The sequence below is a fragment of the Neofelis nebulosa genome, chromosome 1, assembly GCF_028018385.1.
Source record: "Neofelis nebulosa isolate mNeoNeb1 chromosome 1, mNeoNeb1.pri, whole genome shotgun sequence".
Classification (NCBI taxonomy): Eukaryota; Metazoa; Chordata; class Mammalia; order Carnivora; family Felidae; genus Neofelis; species Neofelis nebulosa.
The window spans coordinates 62,031,300-62,054,085 of NC_080782.1; the positions used below are offsets into that span (position 1 = coordinate 62,031,300).

At 52.2% G+C, this 22,786-nt stretch overlaps 1 protein-coding gene across 1 annotated transcript in view; it reads left to right on the forward strand.

The window, feature by feature from the left end:
* FGF18 (fibroblast growth factor 18) overlaps window positions 1-13,684 on the forward strand; it is a 33,034-nt gene extending 19,350 nt beyond the window's left edge. Inside the window, exons 4-5 of the mRNA XM_058723385.1 lie at window positions 6,216-6,322; window positions 12,549-13,684. Of these exons, the coding sequence (XP_058579368.1) occupies window positions 6,216-6,322; window positions 12,549-12,815 (374 nt within the window). The 3' untranslated portion in view covers window positions 12,816-13,684. The remainder of the gene's footprint in view (window positions 1-6,215; window positions 6,323-12,548) is intronic.
* Window positions 13,685-22,786: the final 9,102 nt, after the last annotated feature.

A 22,786-nucleotide genomic window follows, 5' to 3' on the forward strand; every position in this document is an offset into this window, starting at 1 on the left:
CCTTCTCCACATAGCAGTCCGAGATGTGAGACTGTGTCACAGCATTGTCAAAGGCGCTTGTCTTACTGAGATTAAAATCCCAGTTCTTGGGGCAGTGGGAAAGCCTGGAATGGCCTGGCTCCTGGCTATCACTCAAGCCTTGGCTGCACTGCCCCTTCCTTGCCCGCACAGCTCCGGCCCCAGCCCCTCCCTGCCATCCCCGGACCATGCCAAGCATGTTCCCGGCTAAGGCCCTTTGCATTTGCTGTTCTCTTGACCTGACGAGGCTCTTCTCCCAGACACCCTCATGGCTGCTCCCTGACTTCACTCAGGCTTCTGTTCAATTTTCTCCTTATCAGAGACTTCCCGTCTCTGTCTCCTCCTGGGCATATTTTTGTTCCTAACACTTATTGCTACTAGATATTCTATTATGTATTTGGCTATTTGCTCTCTGTCTCTCCTGTTACAATGCAAGCTCCTTGAGGTAGGAGGCTTTTGTCTATTTTGTCTGCTGCTGTATCACCATGCACAGAGCCAACCACAAGCAGGTGCTCAGTAGACACTTGAGCCCAGTGAATGCATGGATGAGCCATGTGTGCATCTGGGAGTGCTCCCCCTGGGGCAGGTGCCTGACACAGAGCTCAGGCACTCAGAACATACTTGGCAAATTAGTGCTACCTGCCTCTCCTCTGCTGTCCTCTCGTCCTCCCTCCCATCCTTCCAGCCTGCCAGCTCTGTGTCGTGCGGTGGGGATACAGTGAGCCACAGACCTGGCTTCCCCTAGGGCTTTTGCAGCTGGGAAGGGGCATTAAAACCCCTGCCCTTTGAGCTCATGTCCCATAACTTCTGTCCCCAGTGAGAAGTGATCCCCCACACCTCGCTGACTCTGCAGCTGAAATGACCATACGAGAGCTATGGCTGGGATTAAATATAGCTCCTGATCAATCCTATTGATTTTTTTCCCTGTTCCTTTCCAGCAAGCCCACGTGGCCTGCAAACCTCCTTGGGGGACTTTAGGAGAAGGGGACTTTGGGAGAAAGGCTGTGTGTGTGTGTGTGTGTGTGTGTGTGTGTGTGTGTGTAGACAGTGATGTGGAGACATCTCCAGAAAGCATCTTTCTCCCCACCCCTTCCTGTCGACCTGGTCCACCTTCAGAAGGGAGGAAGGGTTGCTATGACCTCCTAGTGCCTTTTGTGGCAAGGACATTTCCTCTCTGGAGGACACCTGGACAGTGGCCAGCATGCAGTCAGCACTGGAACCGTAGCGGTGAGCCAGCTGCTGGTCACCTCATGCAAGGTCCAGGTGGCTCCTGGCTCCCATACTGCTCTTGCAGGTCTTGGGGGGTTTTAGCCTGAGGCTGGGGAAAAAGAAATCCCCATTCTCCAGCTTTGTTCTCCCGGGTTTCCTCTCTTTGGTTCCTGTCTCCTGTGTCTCTCTTTGTACTGTGTTTCTCTCTGGTTTCTGGCTGCCTCTCTGTGTCTTTCCCTGCTGTTTCCTACCCTTCAAGCCAAAAGTCTTCCAAGTGAGGCCCTGGATCACATGTTGGGAGGCCCTGCTAGGGAATCACACTGGAATCAATCAATCAGTCAGTCAACATCACTTCCCTTTTCTCCACCATGGCTGGTCTGCGTGATGTCTGTCGCATTCTGCCTACCTCTGAATCTCTCGTCTGCCTCAGACTACCTCTGGAGTGACTCTGCCAGTGTCATGGGTGCTTTTTTATAGAAAGGGCTCTGTGGGCATCTCTACCTATAGCCCTCTGCCTCAAGAAACTGAGGTCAAAGCAAAGAGCTTCCCTGGCTTGGTTTACTCACCCACTGCCCCAGGAAAGGAACGGCTGCAGAGGAAGGGTAAAGCGAGGGGTGGACAGGGCGAGACCAAGACTTGTGAGTTAGCCTGCCTGGGTTGTACCTCCGTTGCTGTGTAACCTTGGCACTCAGTTTTCTCACCTGTAATATGGGGAAGAGGATAACAGTTCTAACTTCGGGAGATTATTGTAAGGATATTGTAAGTGAGAGGATGCATAGAGGGGAGTTAGAACAGTGGCCACGACATTATAAGCTCCAAATAAATGTTCGTTACTGATACTTTCTAGAAGGGCGGAACTGAAAGCCGGTGACTTGGAGGTCACTAGGCCTGGCCCAGAGAGGAAGAGGGTTTTTCCCTTTGTCACACAGCGAGTCTCTGCGCCTGGGGATGGGTGGGTGGGAGCTCCGGGTTCTAGCGAGAGCAGGAGTAGCACTGGAGGACACCAGTGGGGAGCAGCGTGGCCAAGGGTGTTGACTGTGGCATCACACTGGCTCCCAGCATCTGCCCCGCTTTGACCAGTTGTGTGCCTTTGGGCAAGTCCCTTCACCTCCCTTCACCTTGCTTTCTTTAACCCTTAAATAGTATTACTCATATCTACTTCACAAAGCCATTTATGCATTTACTAAAATTTACTCATTGGTCATTTACTACAGGCCAAGTTTGGGCTAGAGGCTAGAAATCACAGTGGTGGATAAGACAGATAAGCCTTTGCTCTGGTGGAGCTTACCTTCCGGTAAATAGAGACAGACAATCTAAAAAGGTAGCAACTAAGACAATTTGGAGAAGAGCTCTAAGGAAAATGGAGCAGGGGGTGGGTAGAGCTGGACTGGGGAGGGTGGTATGACATTGGACCTTGTGGCCAGGAAAGGCCTCTCTCAGGGGGTGACATTTGAGTGGCAACCTAAGAGAAGAGAAGCTGCTGTGGGAAGATCCAGGTAGAGGGAACAGCAAGTGCAAAGGCCCTGAGGTGGGAGTGTGCTTGGTATGTCAGAGAGGAATAGCAAGGAGGCTTGCTGACTGGAGGGCTGTGAGTGAGGTTGGGATGTAGGAATGGTCAGCAGGGGCCAGAGCATGTGTCCCATATAGGTCCCCATGAAGAGGCTGGATTTTCAGCGAGTTGGAGATCACTTAGGAGGCCTCTAGCAGGGACGAGAGAGAATTAATTTTATATTTTTAAAGGATCTCTCTGGCAGAGGGAGGAGGCTGTTGAGTTGTGCAGTCTGGAGGGGATGCCTGGAGAGGAGGTCTGATGAGTGGAGCCAGATAAAGTTCCAGACTCCTCCTGCCTGGTCTGGTACAGGCCTCAAGAATGGAACTGAGCCCAGAAGAAGTCTTTAGCTCCTGAGAGCTGCATGTTGGGGGCTTGGGTCATGAGAAGGGGGAGCGTGATGCTGAGGACGAGGTAGGCTCTAGAGCAAACCTGGCCTGGGTGGGTGGGGTCTCTCGCTCCATCTGTCTCTCTTTCTCTCTCTCTTTCTGAGAATTGCTGCCGCTATTACTCCCCACAGACTTTACATAATTCTGGCCCAGCTCCCTCCTCATTATGTCATGCGCTGAGTGGAGTCTAGGTCACTGCAAGGCTTGCTGTGGTCGGGGAGAACAGACTGCTGGCTCCCTGGCATGGCATCTGGAGCAGACCTTCCCCAGGCTGGGGTGGGGGTAGTGAGGTTTGTGGGGGTGGAGGTGCAGCCCAGCTCCAGCCCTAGGCCTTTGGGACAGCTCAGGCAAAGGCCGGGGCTTCCTGTGCTGGGCTGTGGCTTACGAGCACTGGGGGTTGGGGGGCAGGGAACTACATCTCCCCAGAGTTAGGGGCCCTCCCCTGGAGCCCAGGCCCCATCAGAAAGTCAAGTAGACCTGCTAAGTTGCTCCTTTGAACCTCAGTTTCCTAAACTGTAAAATGGGGACAGAGACACCCCAGCTCGTGGTGATGTGTGACTTCAGTGGGCTCACGTGGGAGCAAGAACGGTAGGAAATGTTCTGAGGACAGAGGTCTAGGCACATGCGGGGAGAGGGGCAGACAGAGAGGTCTGGGGTTGCCTTGGGGTTGCCTGGGCTGCGGTCCTGGGGCCTAATCCCCTTCCTACATGCTGCCTCCCATTTCTACCCCTCTTCAAGGCTCTGCCCCAATCCTGGAGAGAATCAGAATAGGCTTGACCCCACCCCCCCCCACCCCCCACCTTGCACAGGTAAGGAGACTGAGGCTCAGAGGGGGCTGTGACTTACTCAGGGTCACACAGCCCAGCATGGCGATGATCAGACCCCATAAGTCCCAGCCCAAGGCATTTCCTGATGCACTCACTTCTCAGTGTGAGACGCCTGCTACCCTGGAGGATGCTGAAGAAGTTCAGGTCAGAGGGCATGCCTGGGGAGGCAAGTCTGGCTCTATTCTGCCCTTTTACACACATCTGATTTTTTCCCACTATGGTGCACGCGCATGCGTGTGTGTGTGTGTGTGTGTGTGTGTGTGTGTGTGTGTGTGTGTGTTAGGGGAAAACAGTTTTGTTTTGCAGTTATTAAGAAATGTAAACAATAGTTACTTGCCTTACCTGGCTTCTGAGTACAAGGGACTAAGCCCTTTCTGCCTTCATGTTGTGGAATCCTCACAATAACTTTTGAAGATTAGGGTTGATCATACCCATTTTACAGATGAGGAAACTGAGGCCCAGGGTCATACAGTTGGCAAGTGGGGCCAGGGATTTATACCCAGCTCTGTCCATTCCAAAGCTCTCACCTTTCCCTTAACATGTGCTGGCTTCTTTAGAAGCTCCTGGGATTGGAGACCCTCTTGAACCCCCACAACCTCCATCCTGTGTGGGGCAGATGCAGAAAGCAGGCCCCGGGCTGCTCTGATGTTTGACCCTGGGTTCCCAGGGAGAGTTATAGGGAGTTTGAATTAAAGGGGAGCAGGGAGGATGCAGGGCTCATAACCCCCTATCTCACTGTTGCTTAATGTTCTCCATTCAGTGTTTACTAGGGATGGGGGAAGGTGGAGAGAAGAATGTGCCTCCCGCTCCCTCCCTGTTTCTAGAATTACTGAATTCTTGTTAGATCTTTAAATTTTATGTAAATTCTTCTTATTTTCCTTGGAAAGGTGGGGTATCATATTTTAATTAGTAGTGGTGTCAAAGGAGGGCTAGATTAATTATTGGAAATCCTGAGTTCCAGATGGTTTTAATTTTCACAGCAGGGCACCAGGGTATATATTTTTAAATTTTTTTATTAAAATCATACCTAGTGTATTTTAGGGGCACTGAGGTACACTCTTTGTGGCTCCAAAGATGCCGTATTTAGGGCTATGATTTTTGTTATGGAGAAGTAAGTCCCTTGTCACTGAAATTAAAAGTTTGCGGGTGAGGGAGGGGCAGGTGCTGGGAAGCAAAGGCTCAGAGATGGGAGGGTGAGAATTGAGGGGGGGGGGGTCATAGGCAAAGAAGGCAGCAGTGGGAGGAGATGCTGGGGAGGGAATCAGGCACAGGAATTCAAGTCCAGAGAGGAGAGAGAGGTCAGAGAGGGTACATGGCCTACCAAAGTCACACAGCACCTTACTGGTGAGAGAATATGAATTGACAGAGGGACAGAGAGGGGTCTGGACACAGCTTGCCTATTCAAGGGACAGTCACCCTTTGACCATTTGGTGTTCTTTCTCAGTCAGGGCTTGGGACATTAGCTCTGGACACCCCTCTCCTGAGAGAGGCTCTGTGGAGAATGGATGGTTTTGTGTGGGGTCTCCTACTCCAGATCAGGGGATAGATACTGGGTCCTGATTGGGACTTCTGGGCTCCTGGAAGTTAGCCACCTTTCAGCCTTGGTGGCCTTGACTAAAGAAAGTAGAATATCCTGAAGAGAGCCTTCATTTCCCAGGGGCCTTGAACCTCCCCTCCCTGGACCTTCTCTACTTCAAGTGGCAAAAGTGTGGAGTGGGGAGGGGACACTAGCAGGGGTTCTAGATGTTTGCCTTGGGGGAAGGGGCCTTTGACCTAAATTTTGGGGGATGTAGCTTGATGTCCCCCAAGGCAGTGTGCGTGAGTACCCGTGCAAACTCGCATGCGTTTGTCTGTCCCCTCGTTCCAGAGACTGCTACTTCTTTGAGGTTATTCATGTGGCTGTCTGTCCTGTTTTGGGGAACAGAGGTGAGGGGCTGGTGAGGGTGGGTGATGAGGGGAGAAGGGCACACTGGTGTTTAGCCGCAAGGGGCAGAACAGCCCTCCAGCTGGAGCCATCTAGGTGCCGAGTGGCATTGAGAGAGGCTGGGGGTAGAGAAAAAATGATGGACAGTCTCATGTGTCCAAGGGGCAGGGAGCTCCAATGAGACCTGTTAGATGCCTCCCTCATGCCTGATGTTGGAGCAGTGAGGGTCCAGGGACAGGGTCAGGGATCTTTGCCCCTGGTGAAAAAAATGTGTCTTGTTCTCCTTCTGCCTTTCGAAGCCCAGCTCCTAGTGGAGACAGACACCTTCGGTAGTCAAGTCCGGATCAAGGGCAAGGAGACGGAATTCTACCTGTGTATGAACCGGAAAGGCAAGCTCGTGGGGAAGGTGAGTGATGGTCTGGGATTCCCTGGGTGTTATCTCCCTGGCATCCCTGGGTAGCTGGCATGGGGTGCTGGGGGCCCTGTCAGCCCCAAAGGGAAAACGGGAGGGGGGGGGTATGTGTGTGTATGAGATTCCAGCTGTACCCTCTTCCTTTAGCCCCTTCTCTGCCACCATATCATAGCCTACCAGGCAAAGGTACCCACGGCTATCACTTTGGGGAGCACGTAGGGTCCTGGTCTCTCCTGCTGGGTGTAGACTTCAAGGGGTTTGGGGGCTCCCTGCCTACATGCACCTGCTGTCTAGGAACAGGGATGCAGCCGGCCTTCCCTTCCCTTCCCTTCCTATTCCTTTTCTCTTTTCTTTCCTCTTTCCCCAATTCCTGTAATAACACATAGTTTCGTTTCCCTGAAACCTCCAGCTCTTCCCCTCTTCCCCTTCTTCCCCTCCTCCACACCCTAGTGGCTGGGGAGAGTGTCACAGGCCAGAGTATTGTTGCTTATTATTTGTTAATAATAACAGGACCAAAAGCTTCTGTTAATTGAGCACCTACTTTCTGCCAGGCACTGTGCAAAAAATACTCCCAAATAATACCACGAGGGCCGTACCACTACCATCCTCACTTCGCAGATGAGAAAGCCGAGGTTTGGCCCCCGCCCAGGCACTTGTCCCGGGTCCCACACTAGAGCTGGGCGGGGATTCAAAGCCCAGTTTGGAAGGCAGAGGTTCCAGCCGCACTGCCCACACCGACTGAAGCCGCTCGCTCACCGAGCACAGTCATAGTAATCGGCAGAGCGCGGCCCCGGGACGCCCGGGAGTGGTTTTAATTAGTGATTCACTTTCCGCGTCCCGGGGCGGCCGGCCGGCCGGCGAGGGGATCGGGGCAGGGGCGGGCCGGGCGCCGGGTCCCCTGGCCTGGCCGTGCGTTTCCTGTGGCGGCGCTGCCCGGCCCCGCGTCAGGCGCTTTGTTCTCCTGCCCGCCCGGGCCGCCTCCCAGGCCCAACCTGCCCGCGGCTGGACGCTCGGCTTCCTTTGCTCGCGGCTTCCAGGAGGGGCGCGCGGCAGCCCGCCGTGCCCGGTGCCCGCGCCCCCGCCCCCATCCCGTCTGCGCGCTTCCCGGCAGCTTGACCCCAGGAGGGCCGTGCTGGGGTCAAAAGAGCAGCCCCGCTCCCCGCCGCCGGCCGCCCACCGCCCGCCTGCCCGCCCGCCGGCTGGCCGCTGAGTCACCGCTTCCACAGGAGCCGGCTCCGATTTCCTGCCCCCTCGCCCTCTCTCCCGTCATTAATATTGGGGACGGTTCAGCTGGCGCTGGCTCTGCCGGCTCGGCGCAGCCCAGGGAGGGCCCCCTCCTTCCCGCCCCCCGCCTCGCGGCAGCTCCCCCATCCCCGTGCAGGCGTCCGTCTTCTGGGCTGGCCCTGAGGATGCCCCCAAATCCACCTGCCCCAGGATCGCCCTGGGCAGGCCCCCTGTTGGCCTCTGCCTAGCTCAGCTCCCCTTACTGCCTCTCGCCCCCCGGGGCAAAAAGCCACAGGCTCTTGGGGTGCTGTTCCATCACAGCCTCCTAGGCAGTCAGGGGCCAAGGTCCTGGAGTTACCCCTCCATCCTTCACTGCTGCCACTGCCTCTGTTCTGACCTCATACTTTGCTCCAGCTGCCCCAGGGCTGCCAGCCTCAGGCTTTTGCCTTTGCCCACTAACCACCGTCAGCTTTCTAAAGCGCATCCCCTGTCCTCCACCCCAACTCCTGTCAAAACCCATCCCTGGGTCCGCACCATCTACCATCTACCAGAGAAAGGCCACACTCTCTGGGGAGACACACAAGGCCCTGGGAGGGGGGGGGGGGTCTCCCTGGCCTCACAGCCCTGCCACCCATTCTCACATTCTTAAGCCACAGACACATAACACTGCGAACTGCCACCCCCCTGGACCGGACCTTCCGGCTGTGTACAAGCCATTCCCCCTGCCCAGGTTGCCCTTCCCTCTGTCTATCTGCCCCGAGTCCTGCTCAGCCTTCCACAGCTTCTTGCTTCCCTGGCCCCTCGTACAGCACACCCACCCTGGAGCCCACAGTCCCTCACACAGTCCTCTGTCACCTATTGCTAGCCTGAGTTGTCACGTTTGTGTGTGTGCCTACGCCTCCCAGTTAGATTGAGAGCTCACCGAGGGCTGATTCTGGGTCCAGCCATCCATGCTGTGTGTACCTGGCCTCTCAGAAGCACCCACCAAAGAAGTAGAAAAATAGTTCATGCTTTCCGAGGTTGGTCTTAACCTACCGCCAGAATTATTCACGTCAGGCCGGGGAGTCAAGTGCCCTAACTGCTGAGCCTCAGTGTTCTCCTCTGTAAAATGGCAGTGATCATGCTGGCATTTACTGGCACTTGTTAAATATTCCTTCCCTTTCCCTTTGAAGCCAGGCCATGACGTTACTCCCTCGCCTGTGGGAAGGAGGACCTTTGTGGCCTCAGCTTAGGCTCTGGCTCCTTTGGAGTGGCCTAACAGGATAGCTTTCTTGGGTGGTCTTGGCCGTGGGTGCCAACCTTGTACCCTTGTCTTTGGCCCTGGTAGGGCACGTGAGTTGAGCCCCCAACAGAGACCATTCAGATGTTCTGGGCCCCGGCTGTAGCTTCTCTGTTGTAACAATCACACACCAAGGCTCTGTGCTGAGCCCCTCCGTGCTCAGGCATCCCCTTTTCTTCTTGTCACCTTTCTGGACCCCACAACCATCCCACTCCTGGGAAGGAGTACACCCTTTCATTCCATAAACAGTTGCTAAGTATGAAGCACTGTGTGCCAGGCATTCCCCCCACCTCCCCGTCTCTGACTGTTCAACCCAATCCCCTGTGTGATCCCTGGTGAACCCTCTTTGGGCTGAGGCAACATACGGCCCCAGACCTTTCAGGGCAGAGGGGTACCCTGCCCACCACCCCATCTTTGTGAGGACTGTTTCATTTGTAGATGACTGAAACCCAACTCAAAAGGCCTTAAGCAAAAAAGGAATTCTTTTGGCTGACAAAACTTAAAATGTCCAGGGGGTAGTTGTAGCTTCAAGTTAGACTGGATCTAGGGGCCAAATGATGTCATCAGGATTCGGTCTTCAGATCAAATAGAAGGAATGGGACTCCGGTTTGGAAAGGAGGAGGTTGGAGGTAGTGGGCAGGGAGAGATGCTCAAATTCTACTTAATCACCCAGGTCCTGGGATGGGATATTCACTCACTCCGTAAACACTGATGATCTGCCTTGCCCGAACCAACTGAGTCAGCATTTCTGGGGGTGAAGCCCAAGCACGGGTTTTTGTTTTTGTGTTTGTTTTTAAAAAACCTTGGCAGGCAATAAGCAGGACCTTGGAGGTAGTCGGGAGCAGAGGTGAGGGTCAAGCCCAGGTGCAGCCTGCCATTTAACTTCATATCTGCTATGTCTGAGTTCACAGGGGGGACTTATGACCATCACTGGCACCATGGCTCCCCCCAAGGAGCTCCTGAGGTCTCGGGTGCTGGGAATTTCGGCTCTCATAAGTAACCCCAGACCTGTACAAGTACATGTGCTAGCTCCTTGCACATTCGAGACCTTGCTTCATGCTGATGGTGGCTGTGTGGGCCCTGGGGAGGTGAGGTGCCTTGATAGTTGGTGCCCGCTCTTCCATACCCTTTCTCCTCACGGACCTCTCCAGAACTGGGCAGAGGGGAAATGAGCTGCAGTGGCAAATGCAGGTTAAAAGCCGGCTCTGCCTCTTACAAGCCCCATGACCTTGGGCAAGCCCTTTTACCCTTTTCTTCTTGCAGAGAGAGAGAGTCTACCTCAGCAAGTCGAGAGGATTAAATGAAATAATGCATGTGGAAATGTCTGGCCTATAATTGACAATCGATAAATGCTGAAGGAATGAGTGAATGAATGAGGAGGGAGACCAAGTGGGCCTGGCCCTCTGCTCGCTGTGTCCCCTTCTCAGCACATCCCCCAGGAGGGCCTCTCATGGCTCATGACTGACTGTCTCTGGGACATTAGTGAGGGGTCTGGGACGCAAAGGCTACTTTCTTTTAGAGGAAAGCCCTTTGGTGAGTCTATCCCAGAACCCTTCATTCTTTCGACCACAAATGCTCTGGGTGCCCGGACCTGTGCTGAGCCCTGCGGGCAGCTGACAAGTGGTCCTGACCTGCTCAAGCTCTTGGGCTAGCGAGGAGGCAGGCAGATATGGAATTGCTCTGTTGGGGCGGGGGAGGAGGAATGGGTGCCAAGGGAAGAAGATGGAGTACATGAATCCACTCAAACTGGATACTTGAATGGAGTCTTAAAGGAAGAAGAGGAAATGCCCAGGGAGATAGAAGGCAGTGAAGGAAAGCTTCCTGGAGGAAGTGGTTACTGAGCGGAACCTTGGAGGACGAAAGCAGTCTTCCAGGCAGTGGCAGGCATTCTGTGATGGGGAAACAGCACGGTAGAGGCTTTGCTCAGTTTGCTGTCACTGTTCCATGGAGACTGGCCAAAGGACCTGGGCCCAGGTTGGATAGGCAGCTTCCAGAATTATCCATGGGGGGCCCAGAGACCACTCCCGTCTACCTTGCACATATGCCCCACTTCCCTCACAAGAGTTCCTCACTGCCCAGCCCCACCCCGTGCTGCCCGACACGCACTGTCTTCTGGGTCCTCCTACATGTCTTCCGGCCCCACCCCCTGCCCGTTCCGCAGCCTCCTCGAAGGATCTCATCCTCCAGACAATGTTTTCTTACCCTGCCTGTCCCTTTCTGCAAAGTTCAGCACTTTGTCTGCAGGGCCCGAGCCTGCCCTCCACTCAAAGGTGAACGTTCCTGGAAGCTCCAGCCTGTTTTCCACTTCAAACAAAAGGCTGGAACTCGCACCTCAGTCTCCACGCACAGCCAGACCGCTGGGCTTCCAACTTGGCGGGGCATCCGTCCGTAACGAGGAGTGGGCCCGGCCTAAATTTGGAGATGTTAGTTGGAAACTCAAGTGCTGCTAATTCAGGCCTTCCAACTCTGTGCACTTCCCACTCTTCTACATGGACCAGTCCGGCCGTCTCGGGGAGGAAGTTCAAAGCCCTGCCTCCCACCATCCTTTGTCCAGAGCCGATCCAGGGAGGGAGGCCAGAACCATCTGAACCACCTGCTTTTCAGAAATAGTTTAGCAAGTTCCTGCTGTGTATGAGGCTCATTTATAAGCGTCATTCCTCACATTTCTGTGACGCAGGGGTCGCCGTCCCAGTTTGGTAAGATGAAGAATCCGAGGTCTAGAGAGTGGAATTAACTAGCCTGAGGTCACGTGAGGAAGTGTTCGAGTCGATTCAACTTCTGACTCCTTGCCTGGCATCCCTTGTCTCCTGGGCAGTTCACACATCTGCTCGGGAGCCTGCAGTCTCAGAACCAAGGGCATAGGCTTTGGCGTTTGGCCATGTAAAAACTCGTATGTTTGGAGGTCCCCACCCCTCTTCACACCAAACACTTAAAATGCACCATATCCCATATTAAATGGAATTGAAATTTAACTATATGGCAGTGGGGTTGAGTGGCAGTGCAGTAGCTGACTTTATATCGGGTTTTGTGCACATCTGCGGGGACTCTTTCTGTTGCAAGTGACAGAACATAATCTCAACTACTTTAAAGGAAATGAGACATTATTGGCCCACATCACAGTGAGGTAATGAGCTGCAGCTGCTGCTTGGTCCAGAGCCCAAAGGATGTGACCAGAACTTGATTTCTCTCATTCTCTTCGTCTTGGCTTCACTCTCTGTGTTGGCTTTGTTGTCAGATGGCGTTTCTCCTCATGGTGGTAAAATGGCTGCCTTTGCTTCAGCCTCACATTTTCCTCATGTTTAAATCAGCCTATGTGTTTGGGGATTGCTTATACAGGGGTCTTTAGGAACATTCTGATTGGATGGCTCACACCACATGCCCAGCTCTGCCCCAGTCACAGGAATGTTTTATTGGCCAGGTCTGGGTCTCTTGTACTAGCAGAGTTGAGGTGGGAGCCCTTGGCTGTAGGGTAGAGAGTGGGGAAGGGCTAGATTCCTGAATGACGAGGGAATCTATTACCTAATTGGCTGGCAGGGAAGAAGGCAGGGGCCAATATGACAAGTCCACTCCACAGACCGAGGAAGTGAAGTTGCTCAGGTCAGGCCCTCTCTACGCTATTGCACCAACCCTCAGTCACCTGTCTGTACCCGGGCCACACAGCCTGCCCCTCATACCCACCCTCCCTGTCTCACCTCCTTCTTTTCTTGCCTCCTCCAGCCTGATGGCACCAGCAAGGAGTGTGTGTTCATTGAGAAGGTCCTGGAGAACAACTACACAGCCCTGATGTCCGCCAAATACTCTGGCTGGTACGTGGGCTTCACCAAGAAGGGGCGGCCACGGAAGGGTCCCAAGACCCGGGAGAACCAGCAGGACGTGCACTTCATGAAGCGCTACCCCAAGGGACAGGCAGAGCTGCAGAAGCCCTTCAAGTACACCACGGTGACCAAGAGGTCCCGGCGGATCCGCCCCACGCACCCAGGCTAGGCTAGCCCCACCGCAGCCCCCCAGGCTGCCCCCAGGCCCACACTCACACTCACAGAGAACTGCATCAGAGGAATATTTTTACATGAAAAATTAGGAAGAAGCTCTATTTTTGTACATTGTGTTTAAAAGAAGACAAAAACTGAACCAAAACTCTTGGGGGGAGGGGGAGCGATAAGGATTTTATTGTTGACTTGAAACCCCCTGTCTATGACAAAAGACTCACGAGAAGGGACTGTTGTCAACGCACAGGTGCTTGTCTCTCTCTAGGAACCGACAACTCTAAACTTGTCCCCAGAGGAGGATTTGAATGAGGAAAACGACACTCTGAGAAACCAAAGCCCTTTTTCCCAAAGGTTCTGAAAGCAAAGAACAAAAAAAAACAAAAACAAAAACAAAACAAAACAAAAAAAAAAAAAAAGAAAAAAAGAGAAAAACAAAGAGAAAGTAGTACCCACCCCCAAACTCCCCTTCTTCTCCAATCCCCCGTCCCTGTCCCAATCTCCAACAAAAATCGCTCTCTGGTTTGCAGTCATTTATTTATTGTCCGCTGCAAGCTGTCCCGAGACACCGCGCAGGGAAGGCGTGCCCCTCGGGAATTCTCGGCGCCTCGACCTCCGACCTCCGACGACAGACGGCCTCGTCCAATCAAGTGACCCTGCATTGCTCGCAGTTCTGGAGGATGCTGCTATCGACCTTCCGTGACTCACGTGACCTAGTACACCAATGATAAGGGAATATTTTAAAACCAGCTATATTATATATATTATATATATATAAGCTATTTATTTCACCTCTCTGTATATTGCAGTTTCATGAACCAAGTATTACTGCCTCAACAATTAAAAACAATCGACAAATTATTTAAAAAACCATGAGGTGAGTGGTGGCAGGCGGGGCGAGGGGAGGCGTGCAGAGCTCAGGCAGGGTGGCCTGTTTGTGTTTCATTCTTCTTGGTCTTTGCTCTGAGAGCTGGGGCCTCACTCATTCATTCATTCACTGATTCACTCCCCGCCCCCCCGCCCCCCCCCCCCCCCCCAACTCCCCTCTGCTTCCATCCCACCGTGCTCCCATGCACTGTTCTAGGCCCTGGGAATGCAGCCTTAGACAAAGAGATCTTTACTTCTGGAAATCCTTGCCTTCAGAGAGATTACATTCCAAGGAGTCACCAGTCATAGGGTCACATACATTTGCTCGGCACCTCCTGTGTTATTCTGTGTACTGGGCATGTATCAAAGAACATACCAGAAAAATTCCAGCCTGCAGGGAACGTCACGTATTCACCGATTCATTGCTTCATTCATTCATTTATTAATGGAACCACTTATTCCACCTATATTTATTAAGGCCTTACCAAGTGCCAGGGACTGTTTTAGGTACTGGGGATTCACCAAAGACCGAAACAGACGAAAAATCATGGAGCTTGCAGTCTAGGGGTTATTGCTGGAGTCAATTTGTGCAGCCGGTATCTGGGATTCTGCCAGAAACAGGCTGAGGAGGGAGCGGGGCCCTGTTCTGCATCTGGTGGCAGTGGGGTCAGAGGGCCCAGGTCCACTCTGAAGACCTTAGATTCTCATGTGCTGGAATGTAAGGAGTCTGTCTGCCTCTAAAATTTTCTTCTAGGTCTTCTTCCCCAGGGCCTGGCCAGGATGTAGGCAAGAGGCTGGGTTGGTCTTGGGGTAGGAAGCAGATTGGGCAGGAGGTTGACTGAAGAGGAAGATGCCTTCTGTGGAGTCCTGCTGCTGTCACCTGCCTCCCTTGAAACCTCCTCCTGCCAAAACTGTCCAGAAGTCCCCAGTGAGGCCCTACAGAGAGGAAGGAAAGAGGGGGGTGGGAGCATCTTGGTAAAGGACTCCTGGCTGGATCGGGGCTTGGCTTCTGAACTGTGTGCTCCCTCTGCAACATACCTCAGAGCTCAGGTCAAGCACAACTCCCGGTTCTGTCCTTCCTCCCTGCATTATCAGGGTCCCTCCCCATCCCTGGGCCCTGTCCCGCGTGTCACAGCACATTTCCTTAGGATTTTGTGAAGCCCTTTCAGGTGCACCATCTCATTGTAACCTCAGGACAACCTGCGAGGAAGATACTATCATTATACCATTTTTCAGAAACATTTAGCAGCTTCCCCAAGGTCACAGAATAAGAAAGTGCTGGGGCTGGTGTCCAAATCCTACACTCTCCAGGATTGCAGTAGCTGCCACCTGGTGAATGCCTCCTGTGTTTCAGATGCCCTGCTGGGTATTTTACATACCCTGCCTGGGCATCCACCATCCATCCCGGTGTGGGACATGGGTACTCTTGACTGAGGTCCAGAGAGACCATCAATGTGTCCAAGGACTCAGTGAGTGGGTGACTGAGCCTGAGACACCTGGTGATAATAACCGTGATGGTAGTTGTCATTTATTGAGCACCTACTATGTGTCAGTTCCTTTCACACTCTGTTATTTAGTTTAAACAATAACCCTATGAGATGGGTGTGCACTGTCTTTTGCACCGGAAGTTCCAGATAAGTGAAATGACCTGCCCAAAGCGATTCAAGGTAGAAAATCGTGGAGTCAGCATTCAATCGATCATTTATTTATTCATCCAAGAAATGTGTTTAGTTTACTCTGTGCCAGATGCTGTTCCAAGGGCTAGAGATAGAGCCCCTGCCCTCATGGAGCTTACATTCCATTGGGGAAAATCGACAATAAACCAAATAGATAAAAATATGTCAGATAGAGGTAAATCATAAAATCGGGAACAATAAAATGGGGTGAGGGGATAGTGGGGGATGGGAATGCTATTTTAGATAGAGTGCTCAGGGAAGGCCTCTGGAGTGGGGGGTACAGGCAGACATTGAAGGGAAGAGCATTCTGGGCAGAGGAAACAGAGAGTGCTAAGGCCTGGAGGCCTGTCATGAAATAAGGAGGGGCCAGGGGGGTAGGGCATAGTGAATGGGGGAGAAAACAGTGTATTGGAGAGGGCCAGACCACGACTTGGCTTTTTTTTTTTTTTTTTTAAGTTTATTTGAGAGAGAGTGTGTGTGAGAGAGCATGAGTGGAGGCGGGCAGAGAGAGAGGAGAGAGAGGATCCCAAGCAGGCTCTGAGCTGTCAACGCAGAGCCCGAGGCGGGCCTTGAACCCACAAACCGTGAGATCGTGACCTGAGCCCAAATCAAGACTATGCCTGTCGTTAACATATTTCGCATTGCTCAGGCACTGAGCACTCGGGAGCTCCCTGACGCGGGCTTTTATCCAGAGATGGGGGACCACGTGTGGCATACCTTACACTGTGAAGGGACTGCTCTGGCTACTCTGTGAAGGAGGGTGGCAGTTCCCAGGCTGGGCTTGCCTGATGCCCTAACCTGGGCTCTCACCGCTACCCTGGGTCACCTTCTGCTGCTGGTTCTGCCCACCCCCTTACAGGCCGCAGGCGTCTCCCCCACCCAACACCCTACCTTTGCTCCACCTCCCGGAACAATGGGGCCAGTGGTTCTTTTCTTTTCCTGCCCCTCCAGCGGGGAAGGTGTGGGCCCAGACTCGCTTTCCTCTAGACGGAGCTTTCTGGATATATCTGGAGCAAATGCGACATATGTTAACGACAGGCACAGTGGACTGGTGGGAAGATTTCCCAACACGGATGAGGTCGGAGGATGTTCACTTGATGGAGGAGCCAAGTGAGTGTTTCCACGGTCCCGCTGAGTAGGGAGCCTTTTCAGAGCACCTATTATGTACCAAGCACAATCTTACTGCATCTACCCAACAGTCTTTGAGGTGGGCATTTTTAGCCTTATTTTATAGAGCAGGGTCAGAGAAGTGGAGTCACTTGCCTGAAGTCACACAGATAGTTCATGATGGAGCTGGGATGTGAGCCCAGGTCTGTCTGGTTCCTAGAGCTTGGAGCTCCTGGCACCTGTCCAGGGTTTCCGTCTTTGCCCGCCTCCCGCCTCCCCACTCCTGTCTCGGTGTCCATCATCTCCCAAACCACCAGAGGGAGGGGGCAGATATACACCACATTCCCAGGCCCCTGATGACAGCTCCTCTCCTACTCCCCTGGATCCTTTCCAGGATGTCAGTGTCACAGAGGGTACAGGGATCTGGGACCTATGGCCCCTGAGTTTATTTTCAGCTTGGCCCTTTGCCAGCTATGTGACCTTGAGTAGTATCCCTCATCAATCCAATTGTTTTCACCTTGCAGGGCCAATGTACTGTTCAAAAGAGACAGCAGAGCAAAGAGTTGTGGATTATTCCTGCCCAGTAAGAGCCGGGAGGCACCCATGCAGGTGTTTCACCCGCAGCCTTCTCTCTCCATTTCCCTTCAACCCCGTTGCTTTAGAGAGGAAGCAATCAGGACACAGGGAGATCGACTTGCTCCAGCGCACCCAGCGAGTCTATGACAGAGCCCATTAGATGACTAATGGATAGTGATGGTAGTGATTAATAAACACGATGGAGTATGGCAAAGGGAGATGAGTGGGGGCTCTTCTAGGGAGGTCGAGCGCCAGTTCAGCGGCCAGTCTGGTCCCTCTTAGCATCCTTCCTAAATCTGCTTCTCTGACCCAAGGAAGCAGAGGGCCGGGAGGAGAGGGCTGAGGTTTCTTGGTCCCAGACCCCACCCCTCTGTTCTTCACCCCATCGGGGTACCATGTGACCCAAGTGCCAGAAGTGAGGAAAGATGGAGCTTTGCCCTAGCACTTCACGGGGTCAGCATGCAAGCAAAGTGGGACTGGCCCCCAAAAGGGAGAGAAGTGGGTTTGAGAATGAGTGTGCTCTCTCTACCTGCCCCACCTTTGGCCATTGTCTGCATTCAGTCTTCTCCGTCTATGGCCACCCATCCCCTGACCACTAGCCTAAGAGAGGAAAGTGATGTTTATTGGTCATCTGATCTAGATGGACTCATGATCCTAGCACTCTGCACCCACCCTGTTCAGGATGGTCCCCGGTGCACAGTGAGCTCTTGGTACCCTAGCTATTACTGTGACTTCATTTGACTGGTACAAGAACTTGGCAAGATAAGTGTCAGGAGCCTATTTCGTAGACGGGGAAACTGAGGCCTATAAAAGAATGTGATTGGCCCCAGGTCCCTGGGTAAAAAGTGACAGAGGTGAGATTTGAACCCAGGTTTCCCTGTTCCCACTTTCCACTCTGCCTTCGTCCCTTCATTGGGGGTGGAGAGGGCAAAAAAGCCCCAAAACTCGGAGCAAGGGAAATAAAGTGTCCTTCCTGTGTGGGTGGGGAGGGCATGACAACCAGGAGAGGCTGTATCTGGGGGTGTTCCTGCCAAACCAGGTGAGCCTGGGTAGGGGGAAGCTGTGAAGCCCCAGGCTGAGTGCAGGAAGTTGGGGTGGAGATGCCCTCCTGGCTGCCTGCACAGCTGGAGCCTAATCAGACCGGGCTGGGATGCCCGGGGCTTGAAAGCCTCATAAACTTGGGCAGAACCCTCCCTCCCCAGGCACAGGATTGGGGCTTCCAAAGAAACAATAGTGAATTAGGTGTGAAAGATGTGACGGCTGCTCCCCAACTATGCAATTAGGTAGTGGGTCTGTTACAAACATTAGGGGGGGAGTTGGGACCAGATGTCGGTGAGGCTCAGCCTCGCTGTCCTGTCCCAGAACTGCCTGGCCTCCTGGCTGAGGTTTCCAGCTCTGGCAAGCAGGAAAGGCGGCAGGTAGCCCGGGGGGGGGGGGGGGGGGTGGCCCCCTGCAGAGCAGGCCAGTGCTTAATCAGACATTCCTCCCCTCCTTGGGGTAGCTACTTAGACCTAATTAGCACTTGCTAGAATTTCTGCCCACCTCCTCTGCTTGCGGAAGAAGCCACTCTTTCAATGTTCCGGCCTCCCAGGCTGACCACTCTGTAGCTGCCAGGCTGTGGGTCACCCACTGGGTCAGAGGCCCAGGCTGATTTTGAAAGACTGTCACAGACTGAAGTTTCGTTTGCCTGCCCCACGCAGGACTAATTGTCATCTACTGGGCACCAGCTGTGTGCGGGCATTTTACCCCCTCTTATTTCTCACCCCAATTGCCTGAGACAGCTATTTTTATCTGCTTCCTACCAATGAGGAAACGGAGGCTCGGAGAAGGGAAGTCACCTGCTCAAGGCCATCTGACTTCCCAAATCCTGCAAATGACTATTATTATGCCCCAAAGCAGCCCCCTGAGGAGTTAGTGTCACCTTGGTTTACATAAGGATAGAGGATCAGAGAAATGGCCTATTCAAAGTCACACGGTTACTAAGTAGTGAAGCCAGGATTTGAAGCTAGGTCTGTTGTTTTCTAGTGTCTTACCTCTCCATTCCTCCCAACCCTCTATTTCTGTCCCTGTGTTATTCTGGATTCTTTTGGTTACGAGTGACAGAAACACATGAAAACTGACTTAAGCCGATAAAAAAATGTATTGGCCTGTGTAACAGAAATGTGTACAGGCATCGGGCTTCAGGCAAAGCTGGATCCAAGCGTGTCTCTCTCTGCCTTCTTCTGGGTTGGTTTCATTCTCAGGAGGGCTTCCCTGTAGTTCCAAGCTCGTATCTTACTGGCTTAATAACTTTAGAGGAAAGAAAACATATCTTTCCCAAAGGCTCCAGTACAAGTCCTGGGGCTGACTCTCATTGGATCAGTTCTCTCTCCTGCATATCTTTGAATCAATCACTGCGATCAGGGGGACAGATTAGTTTAAGTGACCAGGTGTACGTCATGCACCGGCCCCTGGAGCTGGAGTGAGGGAGGCATGGGCCAGTGCACCCAACTAACTATAAGGTCTGTAAGTCAAAGAAGGGGTGGTTTCCCAAAGGAATATGGAAGTGTTCTTACCAGAAGCCAAGGGGTAAAAGCAAGACAAATATGTTGCAATGCTTCCCCACTTGGGTGTGCATCAGAGTCCCAAGAGGACTTGCTCACATACAGATTGCTGAGCCTCACCCCTGCAGGTTCTGCTTCAGTAGGTTTGGGGTAGGCCCAAGAATTTGCAAGTTCCCAGGGGATGCTGATGCTGCTGGCCTGGGATTTTTAAGGACCACTGGTTTACCCCTTTCCTTTGCCTTCATTCTCCCCACCATCACCATATGCTATGTATTCTCATTCGGGACTTCAGACTGGGGGCCCGTACACTCCAGGCTATGTGAGGGCTTTCCAAGAGGTCCATGGGTACAATCATCTTGTGGGAATCAATGTACAGATGTTCAACTTTCCTGAGTGCTTTCCCCCAAATTGTTCTACTGGAGAGTGCTCCTGTGGTCGGCAGGCTCCCTCGCTCACCACCCTTTCTACAAAGTCCCTCCTCTACTTTAGAAGGTACATGTCGGTTAAGTGTCTGACTCTTGATCTCAGCTCAGGTCATGATCTCAGGGTTCATGACTTTGAGCCCCGCATCAGGCTCTGTGCTAATGGTACGGAGCTTGGGATTCTGTCTCTCCTTCTCTCTGCCCCTCCCCTGCTTATGCTCTCTCTCTCTCAAAATAAATAAATAAACTAAAAAAAAAAAAAAAGAAAAAGAAAAAGAAAGAAAGAAAGGAAGGAAGGAAGGAAGGAAGAAAGAAGAAAGAAAGAGAGAAAAGAAAGTGCACGTCTTACCCTGCCTGCATCTCACTGTGGGCATTGCCTGGAGTGTAGGAAAGCCCAGATCATGGAATAAAGGGATGAAGAGTGTGGGGAGCTCCCTTTGGTCGTAGTGCCACGAATCTGTGGGAAGTCCTCATGCTCTCCCCTGCCTTAATACTGGTCTATTTTGTAACAGGGCAAATTGTGGATTTCGTTTTGGATCATGGTGGTTTATTCTGAGTTCAGGTATATTGCACAGCAAGATGTATTGGCTATTTTTCTTTAATTACTTTGCCTCCTTTATTCCGCAAATGTTGTTCTGGAATTCACTCAAGGAGTGTTGGTAATGGAAGTAACTTATTCAGGGGATAAAAACTCATAGATAATTTCCATCTGTCCATCTATCTGTCTGTCTGTCTATCCATTCACCCATCCGTCCACCTATCTGCCTATTTATCTATCTATCTACTGAACCATCTTAGAATGACAACATTCATAATTTGGAAAAAGCAGCCTGGGAAATACAAGTGTAGACCAAGTGCATCCCTACTATGTTGCCGCTATTCTCAGTGATGAGAAAGAGCCTCGTGCTTCTTATCCATCCTTTCCTTGGTCCATGTCTCTGTGGAGTATTTTTGCCCAATTTCAAATAGGAATAGGTGGAATGTTCCAAACTTACTTCCTACAGGTCATATTTGAGTAAAATATCTTGTCTCAGATGGAAGTTAGTGTTTCATATATTCTTGAACACTTGTTCAGACCGGTAGGAGAAATATTTTCATTTAACTTTTGCGGAAAGATTACTGGCTACTGTAAATCCACGTTTATGTTTTCCTTGGGTGTAAATCTCTTATTTGCCGTCGCCTGTTCATTTGTTCATTCTCAGTGCATTTTTATTAAATGTAGATGAATTTAGTTGTGTGTGGCATGGATTCTACCGAAAAGATCTAGTTTTCAAAATTACTTAAGGGGCTTATGAGTAAAAAAAATGTGGAGACCCCATTCTAGACCAATCCATGCATCTGTACGCTCTGCACCCATGCACAGACAGTGCAGTCTCAATCTGGAAACACTGGCTTCCTTGCCTATTTTCTGCAGCTGTGAGCACAGAGGTGCCACAACATAGTCCCTTGCAGGTGCCCTGAGAGATAGCCCTTGGGGAGCCCCCAGCTGAATGCTGCGAACAGGTGGACTATAACTCAGCAAGAGAAGAGCGTATAGGTGGAGGCCCAGATGTCTTGGATGCACAGAGGACGAGGGGATGAACTGGGTAAGGGCAGTTCAATCTGCTCTGACAATCTGAAATGAGGTTTAACTGCAAAACAGGGAAGGGCAGCCCAGGCAGAAGGAAGAGCAGTGCAAAGGCAGAGAGGAACAAAAACCCAGCAAAGTGTGGCAGAAGCTGGGAAACGTGAGGTGGCGTGGTGGGAGGTTGCAGCCGGGAGGGGAGAGAAGTAAGAGGGTCAAGGCTGTGGCTTTTGTAGGGTCCCATTTTTGAGTGGCCCTCCTGCACGGCACACGTGCATCTGTGTTCACGTGCACCCTGATCTGCACATGTGTGAACAGTCGGTCACACTCCCATGCTCAGCCAAGAGCACACAGCAGCACTAACATAGCGCAAGATCATGCCTCCCTTCCTCCTTCTTTCTTGCTACGCTGAGTGCCTACTCTATACTGGGTTCCTTGGAGATAAAGCAATGAATGTGGCAGGGTCTCTGTCCCCGCAAGTATTATTGAGGGGACAGACCATTAACATTGACCACACACTGTGACAAGTGACACAACGGACAAGCATAGTGCAAAAGGGGAGTCAGAGAAGAAAAGTCATGGAAGCTGAGACCCGAAGAATGAGAACGTGTTGGCAGGAATAGATGGGGGTGGGAGGAGTAAGCATCGTAGGTGGAAGAAGGAGAAGCAGGTACAAAAACCTGGCTGGAGAGAGTATCGCTGCCAGAAAAATACAGAAAGGGGCCAAGAGAGGATTTATGATTTCAATACAGGAGTGGCAACTTGGTCGGCAAAAGCCCAGGGATGTTACTACAAGACTCGCCTTGGGTTTCTGGGTTTTTTAAATTTTATTTTGTTTTTTATGTTTTATTTACTTTTGAGAGAGAGAGAGAGAGAGAGAGAGAGAGACAGCGTGAGCAGGGGAGGGGCAGAGAAAGAGGGAGACACAGAATCCAAAGACAGGCTCCAGGCTCCGAGCTAGCTATCAGCACAGAGCCCCACTCAGGGCTTAAACCCATGAACCGGGGGCTGAAATCGATTGCTCAACTGACTGAGCCACCAGGCACCCTGGTTTCTGTTTTGATGAGAAGGCCGGGAGCCCAAGCTGATGGACACCGATGATTGCAGTGGGTATCCCGCCTTCCGCAAGTACCCCCAGGGGCTCTAAAGAGTCAGGTGTGGTTCTGTTCCTTCTAGATATCACCTCGTGGTTTTAGCAGCCATTGAGCATCGTGGCC